At 39.7% G+C, this 21,702-nt stretch overlaps 1 protein-coding gene and 1 long non-coding RNA gene across 2 annotated transcripts in view; one reads left to right on the forward strand and one right to left on the reverse strand.

The window, feature by feature from the left end:
• Nucleotides 1-21,702, forward strand: part of slc24a2 (solute carrier family 24 member 2) — a 252,818-nt gene that overhangs the window by 204,198 nt on the left and 26,918 nt on the right. Inside the window, exons 6-7 of the mRNA XM_059970015.1 lie at nucleotides 4,195-4,293; nucleotides 6,583-6,689. Coding sequence (XP_059825998.1) covers nucleotides 4,195-4,293; nucleotides 6,583-6,689 — 206 coding nt within the window. The remainder of the gene's footprint in view (nucleotides 1-4,194; nucleotides 4,294-6,582; nucleotides 6,690-21,702) is intronic.
• Nucleotides 4,465-14,948, reverse strand: LOC132394183 (uncharacterized). Its single transcript, XR_009512210.1, has 3 exons — nucleotides 14,912-14,948; nucleotides 11,419-12,824; nucleotides 4,465-4,896 (listed from the first exon to the last, which is right to left on the reverse strand). It is a non-coding gene; the product is annotated as an uncharacterized LOC132394183 (long non-coding RNA).

Consider the following 21,702-nt stretch of genomic DNA (forward strand, 5'->3'; position numbering starts at 1 on the left):
TAATGGAAGGCTCTCATACCATAAGTGTTCTTGATATCTCCTGTAATATTATTGCCACCTCAAAATAGCAAGTAAAAGAATCCCTTCTGTTTGTAAATGAAGGGTTTGAGGGTCGGCACAACATTGTGGGCCGAAGGGCCTGTAACGTGCTGTACTTTTCTATGTTCTATGAAGTACCAAAAGTCATGGAGGGTTGCTTAAAAAAACAAATGTATCAAGGAAAGAAAAAACTAAAGTAAGCTGCCTGCTATTCCCAGTGTCAAATTGTCTATATGCTTTATAAATGTGTCATATTAGTCTAGAGGATTAATATTGTTGGAGAACAAAATAAAAGCTGTTGGTTTTGCTGGAAAATGCTGACTGTTCCTCATCAAACTAATATCAATTATCAGATTGGGTACTTGTGAGTTTTACACACTCTGTCACCAGACACCACCTTGTAGTCTGGCAGCAGAACTATGGCCTGATACAACTCCATGAAACTTGCTAAACAGCAAGTTCACACTGGAGATTGTGTTCTTGGATCATATTCCTGCTTGGAGCTAGTGCAGAAAATGCAAGCCAATGGATTTTTAAGTGGTTTAGGTGTTTCAAAGTTTACTATGGAGAAGATCACTTTTAATTGGTTGTAATTTCTTTAGTGCACTAGTTAATGTTTTTGGTTTGTATTTTCAGATTATATTAATATTTTTCATTAAAGTGTTTTCTTTTTACTTGTTTTAAGATGCTTAACATTTGAACACCATGATAGTTTTTTTTTAGCAAGTAAAGCAAAAGTTAGAACCTGGCCAACTTTTGAATACTTTCAAAAGAGTTTTGAGAGCAGGACTTGTTCCAGGCCACACACAATGCTCCTTTTGTATATAAGCAGCCTTACTTCAACCCAGTATCTTCTCAGTAAACAGTAGGAAACTGCACCAGTCTAATAGGGTGTCCATATTTGGATTTGGCAAGTATGGGAGAGCAGGAATGTCAGGCCATAGAGCCATGCCACTGTAACATAATGAAATCTTCCAGAGAACTGGCTACCACACGAGTGATAGTTCAGAAATTAAACCATATATTTTCTACTTAGCTGTTCAAAATAGAATCTAGAACAAGAGATTATGGTCATCTTTATTGACCATGACCTTTGTTTTCACTCATGTGAATGGTTGTTTTAGGTAAAAATTAAACAAGATGTCTTTTCTTTATGGAAAGTTAGACTCAATAGGAATAAAAAATTTTAGTCACAGAAAACAAAAATCCAGTAAGTAGCAAATCAGAGTATAAGAATTATGGGTATCAGAAACTGAGTACAAAATGGGCTTCATCTTGATTATTATTAAAATAGGATTTTATTTGGTTTAATGCTGGTAGTAACAAAGTTGACAGAGTAGCAATGGACATCATTGTCAATGTAATATATTCATGGAATACTTAACATCATATTCTTACAGGAAATATAATAGCAACGCAGTAAATATTTTAATTGACTGACAGAAGATAGAATTAGAGGTGTTGCTTACAAAAGTTAACGTACTAACATATGCCCATAATTTCAATACTGAACAATTTAGTACTGCTCGTTGTAGCTATAATTATGGCACTGGGCCCAGCTCAGTTCTCATATTTGTTCACTTCTTGCCAAGCTTTTCCATAGACTCTTGCCAGTGAAGAAGTGAAAACAGCAATTAAATCAATACACAGTGGCAAAGCGAGCAAAATGTGTTACTTTTGCAGTATTTAATTGCTTCAAGTGTGGCTGATTTTAATTAGCAACTGACAGAAAAATAGATGGTTGAGGTTTAATTGAACTGCTATACTGACAAGAAAAGATGGTTCGACATTGTGAATGCCAATACTTGCCACTATGGTAAAGCAATATTTGTTCATCCTCAAAGACCCAGGTAAAACTACATCAGAATAGAACTTAAGCAACAATGGAAAGGTCTAAGAAATAAATCAGGATTTGAAATTCATTAAAGAATGGTACAGCAATGTTGTGGAGAATGAAGGGCTTTTGAAATTCACTTGTAATAAATAACCTGTGCGATATTAATGTACAATTACAATAGTGTACAAAGGTTTTGATTGATTGCCAAACTTCGAGATGATGCATTCAATACAGAGTAGAAATCAGCCCTGAAATAGGCACTGGTCTCCTGAGAAGATTGATTTGTGGCCTTTCCTAGCTTCAGGAAAAGTATTAATATAAAAAATGTCCTCACTGCCTTAATAGGCTCAGATGCACCTAAGATGTATGGGCCGTCATATCACTCCACCTGTCATTATTGTTCCTGATTGACGATCATTAGACAAGTACAATGGCATTAAACCTCTTACAACCCCCATGATGATTCGGGGGTTCATCATGAATAAAGAGAGCAAAACAAAAATGGCAGTCCCTGGAACACTTTACTGTGTTTTCCCATAAACTGAGGGTTGATCATGTTTCAATGTTTCTGTTTGTATCCCACAGGAATGTTAATGAACATCCATAAATCTTTGTGTCTTTGGTACCTTTTTACAACTGTACAAAGTTCAGAGGAGTTTAAGATTAAGGAGAATTGCTTTTGTAGTCTGGGTTATGGAGGTGAATGCACAGAAAGAGTACAATTGCAGCTAAGGGATACATGACAACAGATTTTCTTGATGGATTGAGAGAATTTCTCGCTCTTCAAAAGATTCTATGGAATCTTATGCATTCAATGAAGCAGGAAAATTACATTATTTAATGTCGAGACTAAACCTTGTCACTGAAAACATCAAAGCACTCCTTCTGTAAGTGCAGCCTACATGATACATCAAGTCTTGGAATGAGGTTTGAAAACAAGACCTCCATACCATAGGGTAAGACAATTCTATATGATTGGATCCCATGCCAATTCTTGTGCAACCCATCCTTTGAACTCCTGAGTGGTTTGTTCTTAGTCTCATTCACCAGCAAAATAAAAGAGCATATGGTTGCAGCTCTGTTAGCTCAATTATTTAAGACTGTAAGTGGACATTAGAAACATAACTCTGTGACATTCATTCTTAAATATCATTGAGAAACTGGTGGGTTTATTTTGAAGCTGAAGTAATTTTTAAATTTTGATCCCTTCTACAATTAATTTTTGGAACCCTTCTCAATGGTAGGGTTGAGCGGAATGTAATATGGCAGTAAGTATTGTTCTTTCAAGATGTAATAAAATATATTTTGTTTAATGTTTTAAAATTCAATCATGATGATGGAAAATAAGTAAAATAGTTACTTCAGTGCGATCAGAGTAAGTGATCCTTGTAAGTGGAGTAACTTGTCTTTCATCTTTCATACCATCAAACTCATCATTTGTATGCATCAATTCCACAGCAATTAGACAAAAATACGACAAGTGATTTGGAAATAGCATCAGTGCGAGCCAAAATGTATTTCTCTGATGTTTTCTAATTATTTAGATTCATTTCTAATGCACTGCAGCATTAATCTTTGGATTATTTCATTCAAGATAGTATTGTGCCAGAGAAGTAATTGGTCTGGTTTTAGTATTTGGAAGGAATCTGGCAGGACTGGATTGGCAGATTTTAACTGTTGGCCCTCATTTGCCAAATACATGCATGACGAATTTGGAGAGATATAGTGAGAACTCCAGTGGCCAGCAGGGGATTGAAACTGAGATCGGATTCTACCTATGGGGCCTGCAAAACTGCAAGCCCTTATTTAGGGATAGGCTTGCGTTACTGCTCTTGTGATTTTAGGAATGGGGAGGGTGGAGATGAGGAAACCAGGGTGGCCAAAGTAGCAAGAGCCTAAACTTGTGATTAAAACTTTTTCTGAGGTCTATCAGAACCTGCCTGGAAAGTCTTGGAGTTCCTGGTTTCTTAACAGCTTCAGCCAATGGGCTGGCTATTCCAGAGTTGTTTGACGTGGAAATTCTGCACAAGATGCAGTTTTGCATTTATTTCCAGAGTTCCTGGTCATATCAAGCAAATTACATTATGCTCAAATGGAAAGTTGAGAATGGAAATTTTTAACATCTGTGCTCCATTCTCACTGTGGGTGTAAGTTAAGATTTCTCCAAAAATTTCTCCAATTATACAAAATGTTGAGAGGTTTTTGGTAAGAGATGCTCTATGATGATCGTTATATAAAAATAATTACTTAGAGACACAAGGGATTGCAAGTCTGGAATTGGGAGCAGAAGTGAACACCCATCCATTTCCTCCTTACAGGTAAATTCCGTCATAGAGCTTCAATACTTCACAAACTGGCCAAAAACAAATGCAATGTGGATGATGGTGAGAAGCCTAATAGAACTCCTAATCACACAGGTAAGGCTTTGCAATGTGTTTATTGCAATTCTGTTTATTAATTTGAATTCCTATTCCCATTCTTGTTCTGACATGTTGGTCCACAACCCCCCCCCCCCCCACCAATCTTTTGCCACGATGATGCCACTCTCAGAGTGGAGGTGCAGCACCTTATATTCTGTCCAGGGAGCCTTCAGCCTGATGCCATGAGCTTTGATATCTCTTTCCAGTATTTTTTTTCATTCCCCTTCCCCCTTTCCTCTTCTGTTCTCTACTTTTGCCTCTTACCTCTCCTCCTCACCTGCCTATCACCTCCCTTCCTCCTTCCCTTTCTGTATGGTTTGCTGTTGTCTCTTAACAGTTTCCTTCTTCTCCATGCCTTTACCTTTCCCACCCACCTGGCTTCACCAATCAGCTTCTCACTTTTCCTTCTTCCTCTCCCCCACCTTTTCATTCTGACACCTCCCCCCCTTCCTTTACTTCCTTTTATTCTTTTACATAGATGTTGCCTGACCTGAGTTTCTCCAGCATTTTGTGTGTGTTGTTGTGGTCTATATATGACAGGCCAACAGGTCCATTTCTATGCTTCATGACTTTCCTGCTGTAGGAATGTATGATCTGAATCTGCAATATAAACACAGTAGGAATCAGAGTTCTATTATAACATTATAAACATGCTTGTCATCTGTGGATTCTTCTTTTGGAAATAATTATTTCCTGGAAATCAACAAATATATCAAATAATAACAGTCAAGTTAGTGTTAAATTTCAGCATGTATATTGATTTGGTGCAATATGTTTTGGACATGCATCCGAGAGTACAATGGGCCATAGATCAGCTGAGCTGTAAATGTAGTGTGTCTGCAAAGGACTTCCCTCAGATATAAAGAAGAGTCATTTTGTAGGTCCCACTAAAATATTTGCATATGATGAAGTACTTTGTCTCCTTACCTGCCCATCAGAGGGAGGCAGTGTCGATCCCAGGGGATCATGGGTTTGCCCCTCTGCTGGACAGAGTCCTCTCCAGGGCGCAAGCCTGGGTGGGAAGATTTGAAGAACCGGCTGTTGCCCATGCAGCAGGTTCCCCCTCTCCACGTCACTGATGTAGTCCAAGGGAAGGACAAGCGCTGATACAACTTGGCAACAGTGTCATAGCAGAGGTTGCCAGAGTGAAGCTGTAAACAACATCAAACTGCCTTAGGGACCCCAGCCATGGATTTCTTCCTCAGGGTTTACTCCCGAAGCCTTTCCCATGGCTGGATATGGCTGCAAGGCAGCGGAGTTTTCCTTCTCCTAGATGGGCTGCCATCCAAGGCTGACAAGCCTCACCTGCCTGAAGCAATGGGTTTTGAGGCACCAGTGGTCCACCTTTGCCACTCCTCTTGTCAGTAGAAACAGCCATACGTGAAGGCCAAGAGCTGGACTTGGACGGTTGTCAGAGGCTGTTAGTGACCATTTGGAGCACTTTATATGTAATGGGAGCTTATCCCCACTACCACCCCCCCCCCACCTATGACAACCTTAGGAACTCCTGCCTATATCCTCCCCCATAGACATTAATAATTTTCCGTTTTAACATCCTCAGACATTCATACTTAAGAAAGGCATTATAAAAATGCAGATCTTAATTATTATTGATGGATGCAGTAAATAGTGATTATATTATTGGTTTAGCAATCCAAAGGACTATATTACTATCCAGAGACTGTGGCAACTGGAAACTTAACTTCAGTTAATTAATTAAACAAAAATCTGTAAAAAGCTAATAACAGTGACAAGAAGCTAATTGATTGACCTAAAAATCCACCATGTTCATTAATATCTAGTATATTAAATGCTTCTTCCCAATGTGGTATTTTGTATTCTTGCTGTTTTTGTTATATTTACCAAAACTATTTAACATCAATACATGAATGTCAAGCCTGCTATCCTAATCACCCTGAACAACACTCACCTATCCCTAATGCCATTCTTCTCAACTTCCACAAAGGGACCATTTTGGTCTTCCATTGATCTATGTATCCAGCATGGCCACTTTTTGGAGAAAGGAGAATACCGAAGTATACACCTCTGTATCTGACATTTGAAAAGAAATCATCTTTGGCCAGAAACACTACTTTAAAGTTGCATTATGTGAAATTGTGGTATCAAAAAGTTACAACGTTTCATTGTTTCAGTTATATATTTCACAAGGAAAACAAAATAGTTTTTTAAAGAAATTGAATCTTTATTTCAGTAAGCACATTTAATCTTTATAGTTGGGATTGATCAACATCATTTTCTGATTTGTTGCATGTTCTTACTATGCAGATAAAGTAGAGCTGCCGAATACAGCCAACGTAGAAGTTGAAGTGACACCTCCAAAAGATCCTCCTCCACCATTACAGAATGGAAGCCTACCCAATGGAGCAGAGGCTGCAGTAAGCCAGGTCTGCACAGAAATATTGGCACTGTTTGACAAATGTTATGTTAGTCTATCCACCATCAGACATTTGAACTGGTATCACCTAAATACCAGAATTATATTTGAATTGGAACTTTTGCTAGTTTGTTTATTAAGCAATTACAGATTCACTGACAAATATTCTTAGCAAACAAAAAGTTTGGAAAGGTATAACTGTGACAAACCAATGAAAGGATTAACACATCCAGTTAAGGAGCATTGCATAAATCTGCCAGCCTGATTTCATATAAATCTTTCTCTTTGGCTTATATTGTCCAGTGATTAAAATAATTTTGCAGAATCCAATACATTGCATTTTATGCTAATAGAAATTAACTATCCTTCCAGTCCAATATTGAAATTCCTATTAACGTCAAACTGCCAATATGAGCTAACGCTCAACATTGATAGTTGCCACGTTATCCAGAAAATAATCCTAAGGATTTTTGGAATTGTAAAATCAAGATTTTTGCCCGTACTTCAAAAAAAAAGGCAGTCTTTACTGGTGAAACACCAACAAACAATCTTCCTTTACTAGCAATACAGGCAGGAATTGCAAATGAGTCGTTTGCACCCACCAACCCTGTGGTGGACAGTCATAAAGAACATTTCACCCAGCTGAGTTGACCAGCATTTGTTCTATTGTTATAAAAGCAATTTAATTAACTCTGAAGAATTTCTTATCATTTGCATCATTCCGTGGTTTGACTTCCTAGAAACTGACTAGGAGTTTTGTTGACTCAGAGTTTATTAAACTCTTACCATTTTGTGTTAATGGACAGATGATTTCAATAAGTTTTGTTATTTTAGAAAACACATTTTGGAAAAATGGTAAAGAATCAAATCATGCTTTGCTTTAAAACTGTGCTATCTTTATTTGCTTGTTGCAAACAATTCATTTTTAGCAACTGTTTCAATGTCCTAAGAAGAGTAAGCCTGAGTGGAGACAATCATTGTTGTCTGAGAAGATTTTGTAGGCAGGTTTCATACAGCAAGGTCTCTGAAACAGCCACCTGAGTGAATAGGCATGTAATCAGTTTTAAAGGCATTTTGGTAACTTCAGCCATTAAATAATGTAGGATATTTTATATTTAAAAACAGGTAAGTGTGAATCACACTATAATAAAATCCTGAAACACACTTTGATTTTCTTTTGCATATTGGTTGTTTGTCAGTCTTTGTTTCTGTGTAGTTTTTCATTGATTCTATTGTATTTCTTTACTTTCCTGTAAATCCCTGCAAAGCAATAAATCTCAACGTAATATATGGTAACATATATGTACTTTGATGATGAATTTACTTTTGACTTTGAATATGCCCTCTACATTGCACTGAAAGTAGAAATTATTTTTATTTAATCTTGGGATAACTATCTCAGGGAAGATTAACACTTCCATCGCGAAATTAGCTGCCCTTTACAAGGTGGCAGTGATATATCCCCATCAATCAGTATAGATTTGGAAGTTTTGATCAGTGATAAGGAATGGTGATACTGGTCCAAGGCTGGATGGAACGTAATTCAGAGAACTTGGAACTGAATTCTCCCATGTGATAGCTGTTCTTGTCTTGGACTTTCTTGCTGTTTCTGGTAGAAGTCATGCGTTTGAGAAGTACTGTGTAAAGTTTTGTCGGTAAAATAAATATTCACCACATCCATCGCTCTAACTACATCAATTTGTTTCGTCACCTCCTCACAAAAGACTGAACTAGGCTGGAAAGGCACAACCTGTTCTTCACAAAGCCATGTTAACTATTCTGAATAAGACCACACTTCTCTAAATATTAATAAATCCTGTCTCTAAGGATCCTCTTCAATAGTTTGCGTACTACTGATGCAAAACTCTGGAGTTTATAATTCCCAGGATTTTCCCTATTACATTTCTTGAACAACAAAACAACACCTGCCATCCTCCAATCCTCTGGTACCACTCCTGTGGCTAGGGAGAACACAAATACAATAATCAAAGCCCCAGAAATCTCATCCCTTGCTTCCTGTAGTAACCCGAGAAATATCTCACCCATATCTATCTTAATGCTTTTCAGAAGCTCAACACTGTTTCTTTCTTAACCTTGCCATGTCCCAATGCATTAGTCTGTTCTACACTGACTTCACATTTGTCAAATCTCCCTCTCCAGTGTATACTGAAGCATATTATTCATTAAGGACCTCCCTACTCCTGTGTCCAGCGTCCAGACATGTATTTCCCCTTTTATCCTTGAACGGTTCTACCCTCACTCTAGCCATCCACTTGTTCTTTACATACATCTTTGATGCCTTGGGATTTTCCTCCTTCCTGCTTGTAAAGGGTAGGAATGTCCCCTTCTAGCTCTCAGAAGTCACTTCTTAAGCTCCTCAGCTACCTTACATTTCTCAAGACCCCTGTCTGACTTTTGCTTCCTAAACCTTAAGAAAACTTCCTCCTTCCTTCTGATTAAATGTTCTACCTTGCTTGTCAACCACAATTCCTTTACCATATTTTCCCTGTCTCAGTGGGACAAATCTGTTCAGAGCCTCTTGCAGTTAGTCCGTAAACAACCTCCACGTTTCTGCTGTGCACTTCCCTGAGAACCTCTGTTCTCAATTTTCATTCCCATGTTTGTGCCTAATACTATGCGAATTAGCCCATCCCCAATTAAATACTTTCCCTCATCGTCTGCTCCTATCCTTGTCCATAGCTATGGTAAAGGTTAGAAGTTGTAGTCACCATCTCCAAACTGCTCACCCATGAAGGGGTATGTCAGCTGACCAGGTTCATTGCCTAGTACCAGATGCATTGTGAAGTTGACCTGTCAACGTACCATGTCAGGAATACGTCCTGGATGCACAAACAAAATCTGCCCCATTTAAACCCTTCACACTAAGGTGCTGCCAATCAGTGTTAGAGATGTTGTGGTCTCCCACAACAGCAACACTGTTATTTTTGTACCTTTCCAAAATCTGTCAGATGTCCCGATGGTTATTGGGTGTAGGGGAGGATATAGAATACTCCCTATTTCTTGAGTTCTACCCACTGACTCAGTAGATGATGTCCTCCCTGTCTGCAGCTATGACACTACCCCCTATGAGCAAAGCCATTCTCCCCACCCCCTTTTTACCTCCTATCCCTTTTGAAACATTGTACTTCTACATAGAGTTTATACTTGCTTTATTTATTTGCCTGGGGTGGATAATTCCACATAAAGAAACAGCTGAACTCCTGATACAGTATTCTGGGGCAGAGGTAGTTGAACTATAAAGACCACAGCTGTTTTCATTTAAGAGCGTGCCTCTTGCTTCCCACTGTTCACTTTTACTAGGGTTCCTTGAAACCACAGTCTCGTGGATGTCGCCTTTGTTACGAATGAAGGGAGCAATGTCACCCCCCCCCCCTTTTGAGAATCGCAAACTCGCTTTTATTTCGGGTCTGATACCCAGGAAATGAGAGAGATACACAGAATGTCAGTAATGAGAGAGACACAGGATAACAGCAAAGGCAGTTGTTATAGACAATGCAGAATACAGAAGGTGGAATGTCTCCTATTGACAAAGAGAGAGATTACTGCTATTGTCTCTTGAAGGAGGAATTGTGTATTGAGTACTATACTATTCATTGAAAACCCTCAGGGAACAACCAGAGTGGTCTGATCGAGGGATTGCATCATCCCAACCTGATTGACATCTGAGACCCCGTGAGTGAGGATAAAAGTTGGGTCTGGGGAACACCCCTCAGACCCACCAAGAGAAACGCTATGAGATTGGTGGGGGGCTTGTGTGTGTGTCCATCCTTGCCTGGGTGATGAGTTGATGAGTCCTTCACGGAATGGTCTAGCTAAAAGACAGATACGGATCAAGATCGTAACAAGGAAAGTTTCTCTCTCTCTCTCTCTCTCTCTCTCACTCTCACTCTCACTCTCACTCTCACTCACACACAGACACGCACACACAGTAATCAGCAATGACGGCAGCCTGTAGGAACTGAACTTTATATTTCCATCAGACAATTCATTATCCCTTAGACAAAGATAGACCTTATTTCTTATTGATTATTATTATACCCGCACTTTTTGGTTTAGTATTGACGATGTATATTATCTGTATATTTGCATTGATATTATTTTTGTGTATTTTTACTAATAAATACTGTTAAAAACAGTATCATCAGACTTCAACGGCTACTCCTATCTTTGCTGGTAAGACACCCAGTTACGGGGTTCGTAATACCTTAATGTCATGGCACTCACAGTCACCTCACCTCTGAAATGTAGCTGTTTTGACAAATGTGAGATAGGGGGTTACGTGGTCGCAGTGGAAGCAAAAGGACCGTTAAGAAAGTTCTCCTTGATGATTGACAGTGGGGTAATAGAACAGAAGTTAGCAGAATGGTATCTGTACCAACCTTAATGGACAGGATGCAGTCAGGAAAAGTTTCCACAGTTGTGCAGCTATACTGGAATAGTTTGGCCTCTGCTGCCTGTACCACTTTCTGTAATCTGTACTCTTCCTGGACATTGGTGCTTCAGTACCAGGCCATAATGCAACCTGTTAGATTTTCTTTCAAGTGTATCTTATAGAAGTTTGTCAAAATTTTCAGCAACATGCTGAATCTACACCAACCTCTAAAAAAGCAGAGGCATTGCCATGCCTTCTTTGTAATGCCACATACATGCTAGTGCCAGAACATATCCTCTGATGTGATAATGCCAAGTAATTCAAAGGTACTGACCTTCTCCATCTCTGATCCTCTAATGAGGACTGCCTTGTGGACCTCAGGCTTCTTCCTCCTATAGTCAATGGCTAGTTCTTTGGTTTTGTTGACTGAGAGGTTGTTGTTGTTGTGGTGGCACCACTCAACCAGATTTTGAATCTCCCTCCCAAATGCCAATTCATCACCATCTTTGATTTGGCCAGTAAGAGTGGTATCGTCAGCAAATTTAAATATGGTATTGGAGCTGTACTTAGCCACACAGTCATTGGTGTAAAGTTATTAAAACAGGGGGCTAAACAAGTGTGCTGATGGTGAGTGTGAAGTCTCCCAGTGAGGAAGTCATCCACAGGGTGTAATTTTGGCTAGATCTTGGAGCTTAGTGATGAGCTTTGAGAGGATAATAGTGTTGAGTGCTGAGCTGTGGTCAATGAAGGGCATTCTGATGTTGGCAACTTCATTGTTCAGATGTCCCAGAGCTCAGTGAAGAGCCAATGAAATGGCATTTGCTGTTGACCTGTTGTGACAGTAGGAAAATTGGAGTGGATCCATGTGACTCCTCAGGCAGGAGATGATCTGCTTCATAACCAACCTTCATTGTAGTGGATGTAAATGCTACTGGAGATGGTCATTAAGACAGGTTTCTGCATTCTTGGGCACCAGAATGATTGAAGCCTGCTTGAAACAGGTGGATACCTCAGACTGCTGAACTGAGAGATTGAAGTTGTCTGTTAACAGTCCAGCCAGTTGATTAGCACAGGTCTTCAGTACTCAACCAGTTTAACAGTCTGGGCCAGATGCTTTCTGTGGATTCACACTCCTGAAGGATACTTTCACTATGACCTCAGAGACTGAGATCAAGGATCGTTGGGGGCCGTGGGTGTTCATGAATGTTCCCCTATGATCTGTCAGTCAACATGAGCAGAAGAGGCATTCAGCTCATCTAGGACTGAAATCTCATTGCCATTTAGGTTACTTGGTTTTGCTTTGTAGGAGGTGATGGCATTCAAGTCCTGCCATAGTTGTGCAGCATCCCTCCGTGATTCAAGTTTAATCCAGAATTACCACTTTGCGTGGGAGATGGCATTCAGGAGGTCATATCTGGACCTCTTGTGCTTTCCTGGATTTTCGGTCCTCAACCCTACCAATCTAGTCCTCAGCAGATTTTGAATCACTTGGTTCATCTAGGGCTTCTGGTTGGGGAAAACTGTGAATGAATTTGTGGAGACACATTTGTCCGTGATGACTTCGCTTTTCATTCAGGTCCTCTGATGAGTCCTTGAACATGGCCTAGACCACAGACTCGAAGCAGTCTCATAGCCACTATTCTTCTTCACTTGACCACTTTGTGTTGTCCTTTCCTCCGGTGTCTTCCAGTCGTCGTAACAGCCTTCATACAACCTCTTTGCATTCTATCAATCTTTGCTCTAATCAACAAAGAACACTTTATTTTGTTAATCATTTCTGTACCAAGTGGATTTAGTTGGGTTAATAGATTTATGGATATCAATCATTATCTGAACACCAGCAGCTCAATCCATCTTCAGACACCCCAAACTCTCTGAAGTAATCCTAGACAGGTACCCATGCTGGAAGTTTGGATATTTCTTTGCTGAAGCTCATTGAGGGAGGAGTACACATTTACAGCAAGTTTGTGCTTACTCTTTATGCATGCAGTGTCATCCTCTGAGGGTATGCTCAAAAGATCTTGCCACTGCATTCAGAACACAAGTCCGACCAGATGAACCCTTACATTTTTGATTCAATGCACACTGGTGCATAGAGTGTCCAACTGCTCTAAGGCTCTGAAATTCCCTGCCAAAGATCTTCTGCCTATATAACATCTTCCTTAAGACAATTCTTAAAACATTCCAGACTGCAAGCGTTTGATCACTTAGTCTGGTGTCACACTTTAAAACTACTCCCAGTTTTGCCTAAGCACATGCCTCTCAAGAAGCTTTAGTTTGTTAATACATACTGTCAACTGGAGAGTTAGAATGTAATATTACTGTGGGGGGGGTGGTGATGCACCATCAATAACTCACTCTGAGATGTAAAGGCGAGATATCGGCTTTTATTGACTGGAAGAAGGAACAAGCAGTGGTTGACCACCATACTAAATCCTGGAGACTGAGAGGCTGGGCTCAGGCCTCAATCGCCTTTATACAGGGGTCTGTGGGAGGAGCCACAGGAGCAGTCAGCAGGGGGGTGTGTTCAGACAGGTATATATAGTTCACCACAGGGGGCATGGTGATAAAATGGACGTAATTAGTGATCCTTTCTGAAACTAATTAAAGAACAACATTTAACAATGGTGTCACAATTTGGCAAGTAGGAATATGTTGTTTTCAATGTCCATTTCCCATGAGCAACCTATAACAACGTATGACATGGCACTTTGCATAGTAATGCATTTTGTCTAAAATAGTTAAATAAAGTAGAAAATAGATCTGCATTATCCATTTTATAAGCCTATCAAGCATTAATAACCTTATGAAGATTGAGGAGCTATGTCAGTTTGGCACTGGATATATAACAGTATTCATCAAGGATTTTGCCTTAGTTGAACCTTCATTTGGGGGAAAAAAAATCATTCGTTAAGGCGAGTCCAAACTTCTACTTCTACCTGTCCTACTTAAATATAAACAAATCTTTACACAGGACCAGGAGAAACAAAAGTCTCTCTATATTAATTAATATACAGCCCTAAAATGCTGATTGTTTTTTCCTCTTCCTGTCATTCACTTCCTTACCATTTTCCTCTGAGTATACCTGTGGGCTGTCATGGCAATTGAGATGGCTGTAAACTAAAGAGTACAGAATGGCAAACTCCTGGGAGATCAGACAATGCTTGTCTTCTTCCAATGGGGTCAAGCTTATGCACCAGAGGTTTGCTTACCTAAGTCTAGTGATCCTTATACACCTGTTTTAGACTGCCTTCAAATATAGGCCCCATTAAATCTTATAAAATTTTAAATAAGGCATACATTTTTGAAAAAAGAGATTACAAAATATGATATCAGGTAAAGCTGACATTAAGTGTTTAATCTGGCCTCAAATATAATCTCAGTATCTGTTTGAATTAGTAAATGACATTCATATTCCAACCTGTATGCTATGTACCCAATTAATATATGGACCCAATTTTTAAAGTTATTTCATAAGTACGTTTTTTTTTTCCTTCAAACTAATCCATTTAGACGAATTCAGAAGAGGAATAATTGAGCCAGATCATGCAGGTTCCAGCCAACAATTTAGACTCAGTCAGTGGAACTTGAGGGGTGATCCTCTCCTTCTCCGTTCCCAACTACGTTCTACCACATTGACCTTTGATAGCTTGTCAAAAGCCTTTTCAATTGTTTCTAAACATATCTGATAAACCATAACCTTTAGAAAGAGTTGAAATATTTAAATAATAATTACTTTTTAATTATATTAATAAGCAATTTATTTTAAAACACATTAAATTGATCTAAATTAACAACATCAGCATTAAAATAAAGGAACAAATTACCTATTTACAGACAAATGTTGTCATGGCCGCATTAAAAATCCTTTCAGTTTATCTATTTACCTTGGCAACTCCTACTCAACAGACTGAGACTGCACGAGATGGTTGGTGATCTAGAGCTGAAGGGCTATATACACAGATTCGTCAGCACCTCAGTACATCTATTCTAAGCCCACTAGGGGAAGGGGAGGTCTGTTGCACCAGAAGTAGATGTCTTGCCCATCCTCCCACATTTCCTCAGGCATAGAAATCATTAACCTGCCAACCTGTAAGAGCATCTTGCTGGCTGTTATCTTCAAAGCACCAGTTTAAAGTGTTCTTCAGCCCAACAATCCTAAAGGCTCTGTTAAAGATCGCAAAAGAATGATTGCACTACATTTACAGTGGAAATTGGCTAGTTGATTCTGAGCTTCATAGAAATTATTTTGTACCCAGTGAGTTTGTATACTGTATTTTTGTATTATCTTCAAGCAGTTGCTCAATTTGCATGTGAAAATGCAGGTTAATCTATTTGCATCTGTGGTTGCAGAATTCAAGAGCTGTTCACTTGCAGATATGCTGATTTGTAATTATGGTATACACTTGAAAGGGTCTTTACTGCTGCCATGACAACGTTTGTTTCTATAGTTGCCAGTGATTGTTCTATCTTCACACTAGAAGTGATACAAAATTTACTATAATTGTTACAACATTGAATTGTCCAGCTTTATTGTCCACCTTGACAGAAGATCTGAATAAAAAAAATTCCTTAAGAGCCCTGTTTCATTCAAATGGATTAATTATGCACCATATCTACAGGTAAGAATTGATTGAGTAGTAAAAACAAAATATAGGGCTTTGTTTACATTGTAAATGCCAAATGGTCAGCTGTGAGCTTGTTGGCTTGTGTTGTTCAAAGTTCAAAATAAAATTTATTATGAGAGTACATGCATGTCACCACGTATAACCCTGAGATTCTTTTTCTCAGTTCATCAATCTCTCAACTTTAAAATTCACATACTTGGACAAAAATAATTCTGCCTTTCTTCCTAACCTCTTGTAGTTCTGTCTCCCACTTCATGGCGATACATTGGTAGAAAGGCAGATAGGTGAATCCCTGAAGTTCTCAGTATTAACTCCAACCCCTTAAACTCTCATGGTAGCAGGTCAGATATCCTCCTGATTATCATTTGGTCTAAACTGATAAATCATTTCTTCTATATAGAAGAAGCACTAAACATCGCAAGAATGTACTTTGAGTGGGGGACTTCAACGTCCACCAAAACTGGCCAAGCCTTGAAGAATGCAGCTGGCAGATTCAATTTGTGATGGTAGAGAGTGACCCAACACAAGAGACAAACCCTCCTCACAGGTTCACATCAGAACTGATCTGGGGTTTCAAAGCTGGGCACCTCTATCTATGCCCAACATAATTTTATGTATTTCTATCAAGTTGCCACTCAGCCTCTGACATTCCAAAGAAAACAACCCAAGTTTGTCCAACCTCGCCTTAGAAAAAATACTCTCTAATCTAGGCAACATCCTGGTGAACCTCTTCTTCACCCTTTCCAAAGCTTCTGCATCTTTCCTGTATTACAGCAGTGAGGACTGCTCCAAATATGGCCTATACAGCTACAACATGACATCTCAAATACTTTACTTGCTGCCCCAACCAATAAAGGCAATTATGCTCTTCCCTTTCTTTACCATCTAATATACTGGATTTGCCACTTTCAGCAGACAATGAACTTGTACCCCAAGACCATCAATTTTGCTGAGAGTCCTGTCATTCCCTTTATTCTTACCTCTTGCATTTGATTTCCCATTTAAGACCTGGACCATCATTGTACCCTGAATAGCCATTGCCCATGTCAGAAGGACATTTCCTTTACATTGTTGCAGAGCTGATGGTTGTATTCTAGAAGGGGAGGGGAACAGGGTTTGGCGCTAGGAGAACACAATGAGCTGCTGATTGGCAGTCAGGATAGGCTGGGATATCTTGTGGCATGTGGATCACTATTGAGTAGGGTTGATAAGTCATGAGGATGGTAGAGAAGGGAGTGGGTTAGCTTGGTAGGGTAAAGGGTGGGAGTTTAGGTGCTCCCGTCTGGCCTTGGGGAGGGGTTGTGCAGAAGAGTGGAGGACTCAAGGGACTGTAGGTCTAAATACCAAATATGAGATTAACCAGGTGTGTTGCAGCTCTGGATTCCGGGATGTGGAAATAAACTTTAAGTAACAATGAAACAGGCTTCAGAGTTCAGTTTCTCCTTGCATACCACACAGGTAGCTAGGGGCAAGCATGCCAACTGAGAATTTTGGAAGTGGTGCCTTGTGTGTAGTTGGATGCCTTGTGTGTTTGGCCTTTTCCATGTGATTATACAGCAGAAAGATAAAGAACCCAATCAGAAAATTCCAGACTTCTTGCAAGTTGTAGGTCACTGATGTCCCATTATAATGGATGTTTCATTAAAATTGAACAATGTAGTGCACAAAACATCTGTTGTGCACTGTGATATTCTTCGAAGCAATCATTTTTTTAGTGTTACACCTTAAATCGAAGTGTCAATCCATTGTGCAGAGGAGTCTGAAAAACTCTTGTTAACACTCCAATCTGCCTCGTTTTACTGCTTCAGCTGGCAACTTACCCTGTGTGTGCTGCTTGTCTGAAGACTTATTTTGATGTCACAATCAGAAACTGTGCTGTTTACAACCTCAAGTGGTTGAATGGCTCCTCTTATTTTTCCCTCTCTGCTGGTTGTCTGATTTGTCAGTAGTCTATATATAGTACAGCACACATGATGCTGCAGGAACTACATTCCATTCTATATGCGTCTGTTTGAAGCCAAATTCTCCCACTGGTCTGAAATGAGGTGGACCAGCCTCATGAGTGCTAATTAGTCCTGAGTGTATGAGACACCATATTTAATTAGATTGACTACAAGCAACAAAGGACTTACTAGTCATTTGCTGCTTGTAGTCAATGTAATTAAATGTTAGCCAAGGCCAAGTGTGATTGACGTTTGTTTTTAGAGCCACTTCACATCAGTGAAGTGTTCAATTTGGTGTTTACAGTCAGCTATCACATACAGCATGCTCCAAGATTTGTATTTTGTCCATCAAGAGATGTGCCAAAACAATGACATAATCGTGAATATCAGATTAATATGCAATCACAATATTTGTAACTATATTTGCTTTTTTTTACTGCTGGATCTCAGCAATAAAACTAACTTAACCATTTTTTCGGAAAGCAAACATGTGATTAATCCTTGCTCAACTAACCAATATCAGTTGAACATAATATACTGTCACCTAAGTGACTCAGTGACCTTAGCACATCATAGAGTGGCTGGGCGCACCTGTTAAGTTAACCATCCCACACCAGGCAAAATACTTATGAAGCAACTGGAGCTGGAAGTTAGTTCAGCGTAAGGAACTTGCTGAAAGGTGTGACTGACACTATCAAAACTGGCCATCCAGGTTTTCCAGTTTTAAGTCCAGAGGCATCAATGGAAGAAGCAAGAGAAGGACTGAGTTTCTTGACCCACAAGAGCTCAGCAAGTCTGCCAGGCACAAGTAGAGGGACACTAACTTGAAATAAACAAGAGACTTGAAACTTCTTTGATTTACATTCTGTGCTGCTAGAAGTTTTGTTACCACAGAAATATAGTCAAGGACAGCATAGGTACATGAAAACACTATCTGAAAACATCACCTGCTTTTGCACCAGTTTCCAGAGGTTGTGGTCCACATTGGTACCAATGACATGGGTAGGAACAATGATGAGGTTCTGCAAAGGGAATTCAGGGAGTTAGGTGCTAAGTTAAAGGACAGGACCTTCAGGGTTGAGATCTCAGGATTGCTACCCGTGCCATGTGCTAATGAGGTCATACAGTGTAACACATGGCTGAAGAGGTGGTGCAGGAGGAGGGCTTCAGATTTTTTGGATCAATGAGCTCTCTTCCAGGGAAGATAGAACTTGAACTAGAGGGGGACTAATATCCTATTGGAATGGTTTGCTCATGCTGCAAGGGATGTGGGGCATTAAAGGAGGGGGAACCAGAGCACCAGAACAGTTAGTGGAGTAGTTGTAGAGAAAGATGTTGTTAAGTCTGTATCCAAAGTCTGGAATCAAGAGGTTGAGCAGAGGTAGGACTGGCAGCTCAATGTTCCAGGGTTCCATTAGGCTTTATGGCTAGAACTGAGGAATAAAAAGGTATGACTACATTACTGGGATTATATTATAGACCACCCAACAGTTCATGGGATTGAGAGAAGCAAATTTGTAGGGGGATTCTAGACTGCTGCAAGAAACATAAGATTGTAATTGTAAGTGATTTTAACTTTCCACATATTGATTGAGACTTCCATACTATAAAAGGGTTGAATTGGAAAGAGTTTGTCAAGTGTGTACAGGAAAGCTTCCTTAATCAATACATAGAGGTTCTAACTAGAGAGAGTACAATACTAGATCTCCTATTGGGGAATGAGACAGGGCAGATAACAGAAGTTTGTGTCGGGGAACACTTTTCATCTAATGATCAAAATGCCGTTGTTTTTTAAATAATTATGGAAAAGGATAGATCTGATCCTCAGGTTGAGATTCTACATTGGAGAAAGGCCAATTTTGATGGTGTCAGAAAGGATCTGGCAAGTGTGGACTGGGATAGGTTGCCCTGTGGCAAAGGTGTATTTGGTAAGTGGGAGGCTTTCAAAAGTGAAATTTTGAGTACAGAGTATGTGTGTTCTTGTCAGAATAAAAGGCAAGGGTATTGGGTTTAGGGAACCTTGGTTTTCAAGAGGTATTGAGACTATGAGATATGAGTCTATGAGAAAAAGGAGGTGCATGGCAGGTATAGGCAGATAGGAGCAAGTGAGGTTTTTGAAGAGTATAAGAAATGCAAGAGGACACTTAAGAAGGAAATCAGGAGGACTAAAAGAAGGTATGAGGTTGCTCTAGCAGAAAAGATGAAGGAGAATCGTAAGAGATATATTAAGAGCAAAGGATAGCAAGGTGCAAAATTCTTCCTCTGGAAGGTCAGAATGGCAATCTGTACATGGAGACAAAAGAGGTGGGGAGATCTTAAGTGGATTTTTTGCATCTGTATTTACTTGGGAGATGGACACAGAGTCTATAGGTATGAGGCAAAGCAGCAGCGAGGTTCTGGATCCTATACAGATTCCAGAGGAGGAGGTGTTTGCAGTCTTGATGGAAATTAGAGTGCATAAATCCCCAGAGCCTGATAATGTGTTTTCTTAGACTCTGTGGGAAGCTGGTGCAGAAATTGCCGGGGTCCTTGCAGAGATATGTCAAACATCCTTAGTCATGGGTGAGGTACCAGAGGATTAGAGTTTAGCTAATGTTGTTTACAAGGGGCTCTAAGAATCAGCCAGGAAATTATAGTCTGGTGAGCCAGACACGTAGTGGGAAAGGTATTGGAACGTATCGTAAGGGACTAGATATATAAGTATTTGTATAGCCATGGATTGATTAGAGATAGTCATCATGGCTTGGTGTGTGGCAGGTCGTGTCTAACCAATCTTAGTGTTTCTCGTGGATTACCTGGAAAGTTGATGAAAGCAAGGCAGTGGATGTTGTCCACATGGACTTCAACAAGGCCTTTGACAAGGTCCCACATAGGAGATTGGTCAAGAAGGTTCAGTCGCTTTGCATTCAAGATGAGATAGTTAATTGGATTAAACATTAGATTTGCAGGGACTGCTAGTAGCTAGTTGCCTCTCTGTCTGGATGCCTGTGACTAGTGGTGCGCCACATAGATCAGTGCTGGGCCTGTTGTTGTTTGTCATCTATATCAACAAGCTGGATGCTAATGTGATAAACCTAGATCAGAAAATTTGTGGATGACACCAAGATTAGGGGTGTTGTGGACAGCAAGAAAACCTATCCAAACTTGCAGCAGGATCCGGACCGGCGAGAAAAATGAGCTGAAAGTTAGCAGATGGGATCTAATGCAGACAAGTGCAAGGCGTTGCACTTAAGTGGGACCAGCTGGGGCAGGTTATATACAGTAAAGTAAGGAGCACTGAGGAGAGTCTGTAGAACAGAAGGATCTATGAATATAGATCAATAATTCCTTGAAAGTGGCATCACAGATTAATAAGGTCATAAAGAAAGTTTTTGGCATATTAGTCTTTGTAGATGAATGTATTAAGTACAGGATATTATGTTGAAATTGTATTAGATATTGTTGAGGTCAGATTTGGAGTATTATGGTCACATACCTACAGGAAAGATGCAAATAAGATTGAAAGAATGCTGACAAAATTTACAAGGATATTGACAGGACTTGGTCCTGAGTTATATGAAAGGTTAAATAAGATAGTTCATTTCCTAGAACATAGAAGATTGAAGAGATCTTTAATAGTTATAAAAAATTCTTGAGTATAGATAGGGTAAATGCAAGCAGGCTGTTTCCACTAAGGTTGGGTGAAACTGCAATTAGAGGTCATGGGTTAAGGCTGAAAGGTGAAGTGTTTAAGCAGAATTAGGAGGAACTTCTTCACTCAGAGGATGATAAGAGTGAAACGAGCTGCCAGCGCAAATGATTTAAGAGGAATTTAGAAGAAATTTGGACAGGTCCCCAGATGGGAGGGTTATGGAGGGTATGATCCAAGTGCAGATCGATAGAGCTAGGCAGATTGATGTTTTAGCAACGACTGTTTCTATTCTGTAGTGTCTATGCCATGCTTCATGCACTGGAGCTCCAACTTTCATAGTACCTGACAAGTTAGAGCTGGGAACTAATGTTCAATTCTCTCACCATACCTTCACACATTCAATAACACTCCAACCA

The sequence above is a fragment of the Hypanus sabinus genome, chromosome 5 (genome assembly GCF_030144855.1).
Source record: "Hypanus sabinus isolate sHypSab1 chromosome 5, sHypSab1.hap1, whole genome shotgun sequence".
NCBI lineage: Eukaryota > Metazoa > Chordata > Chondrichthyes > Myliobatiformes > Dasyatidae > Hypanus > Hypanus sabinus.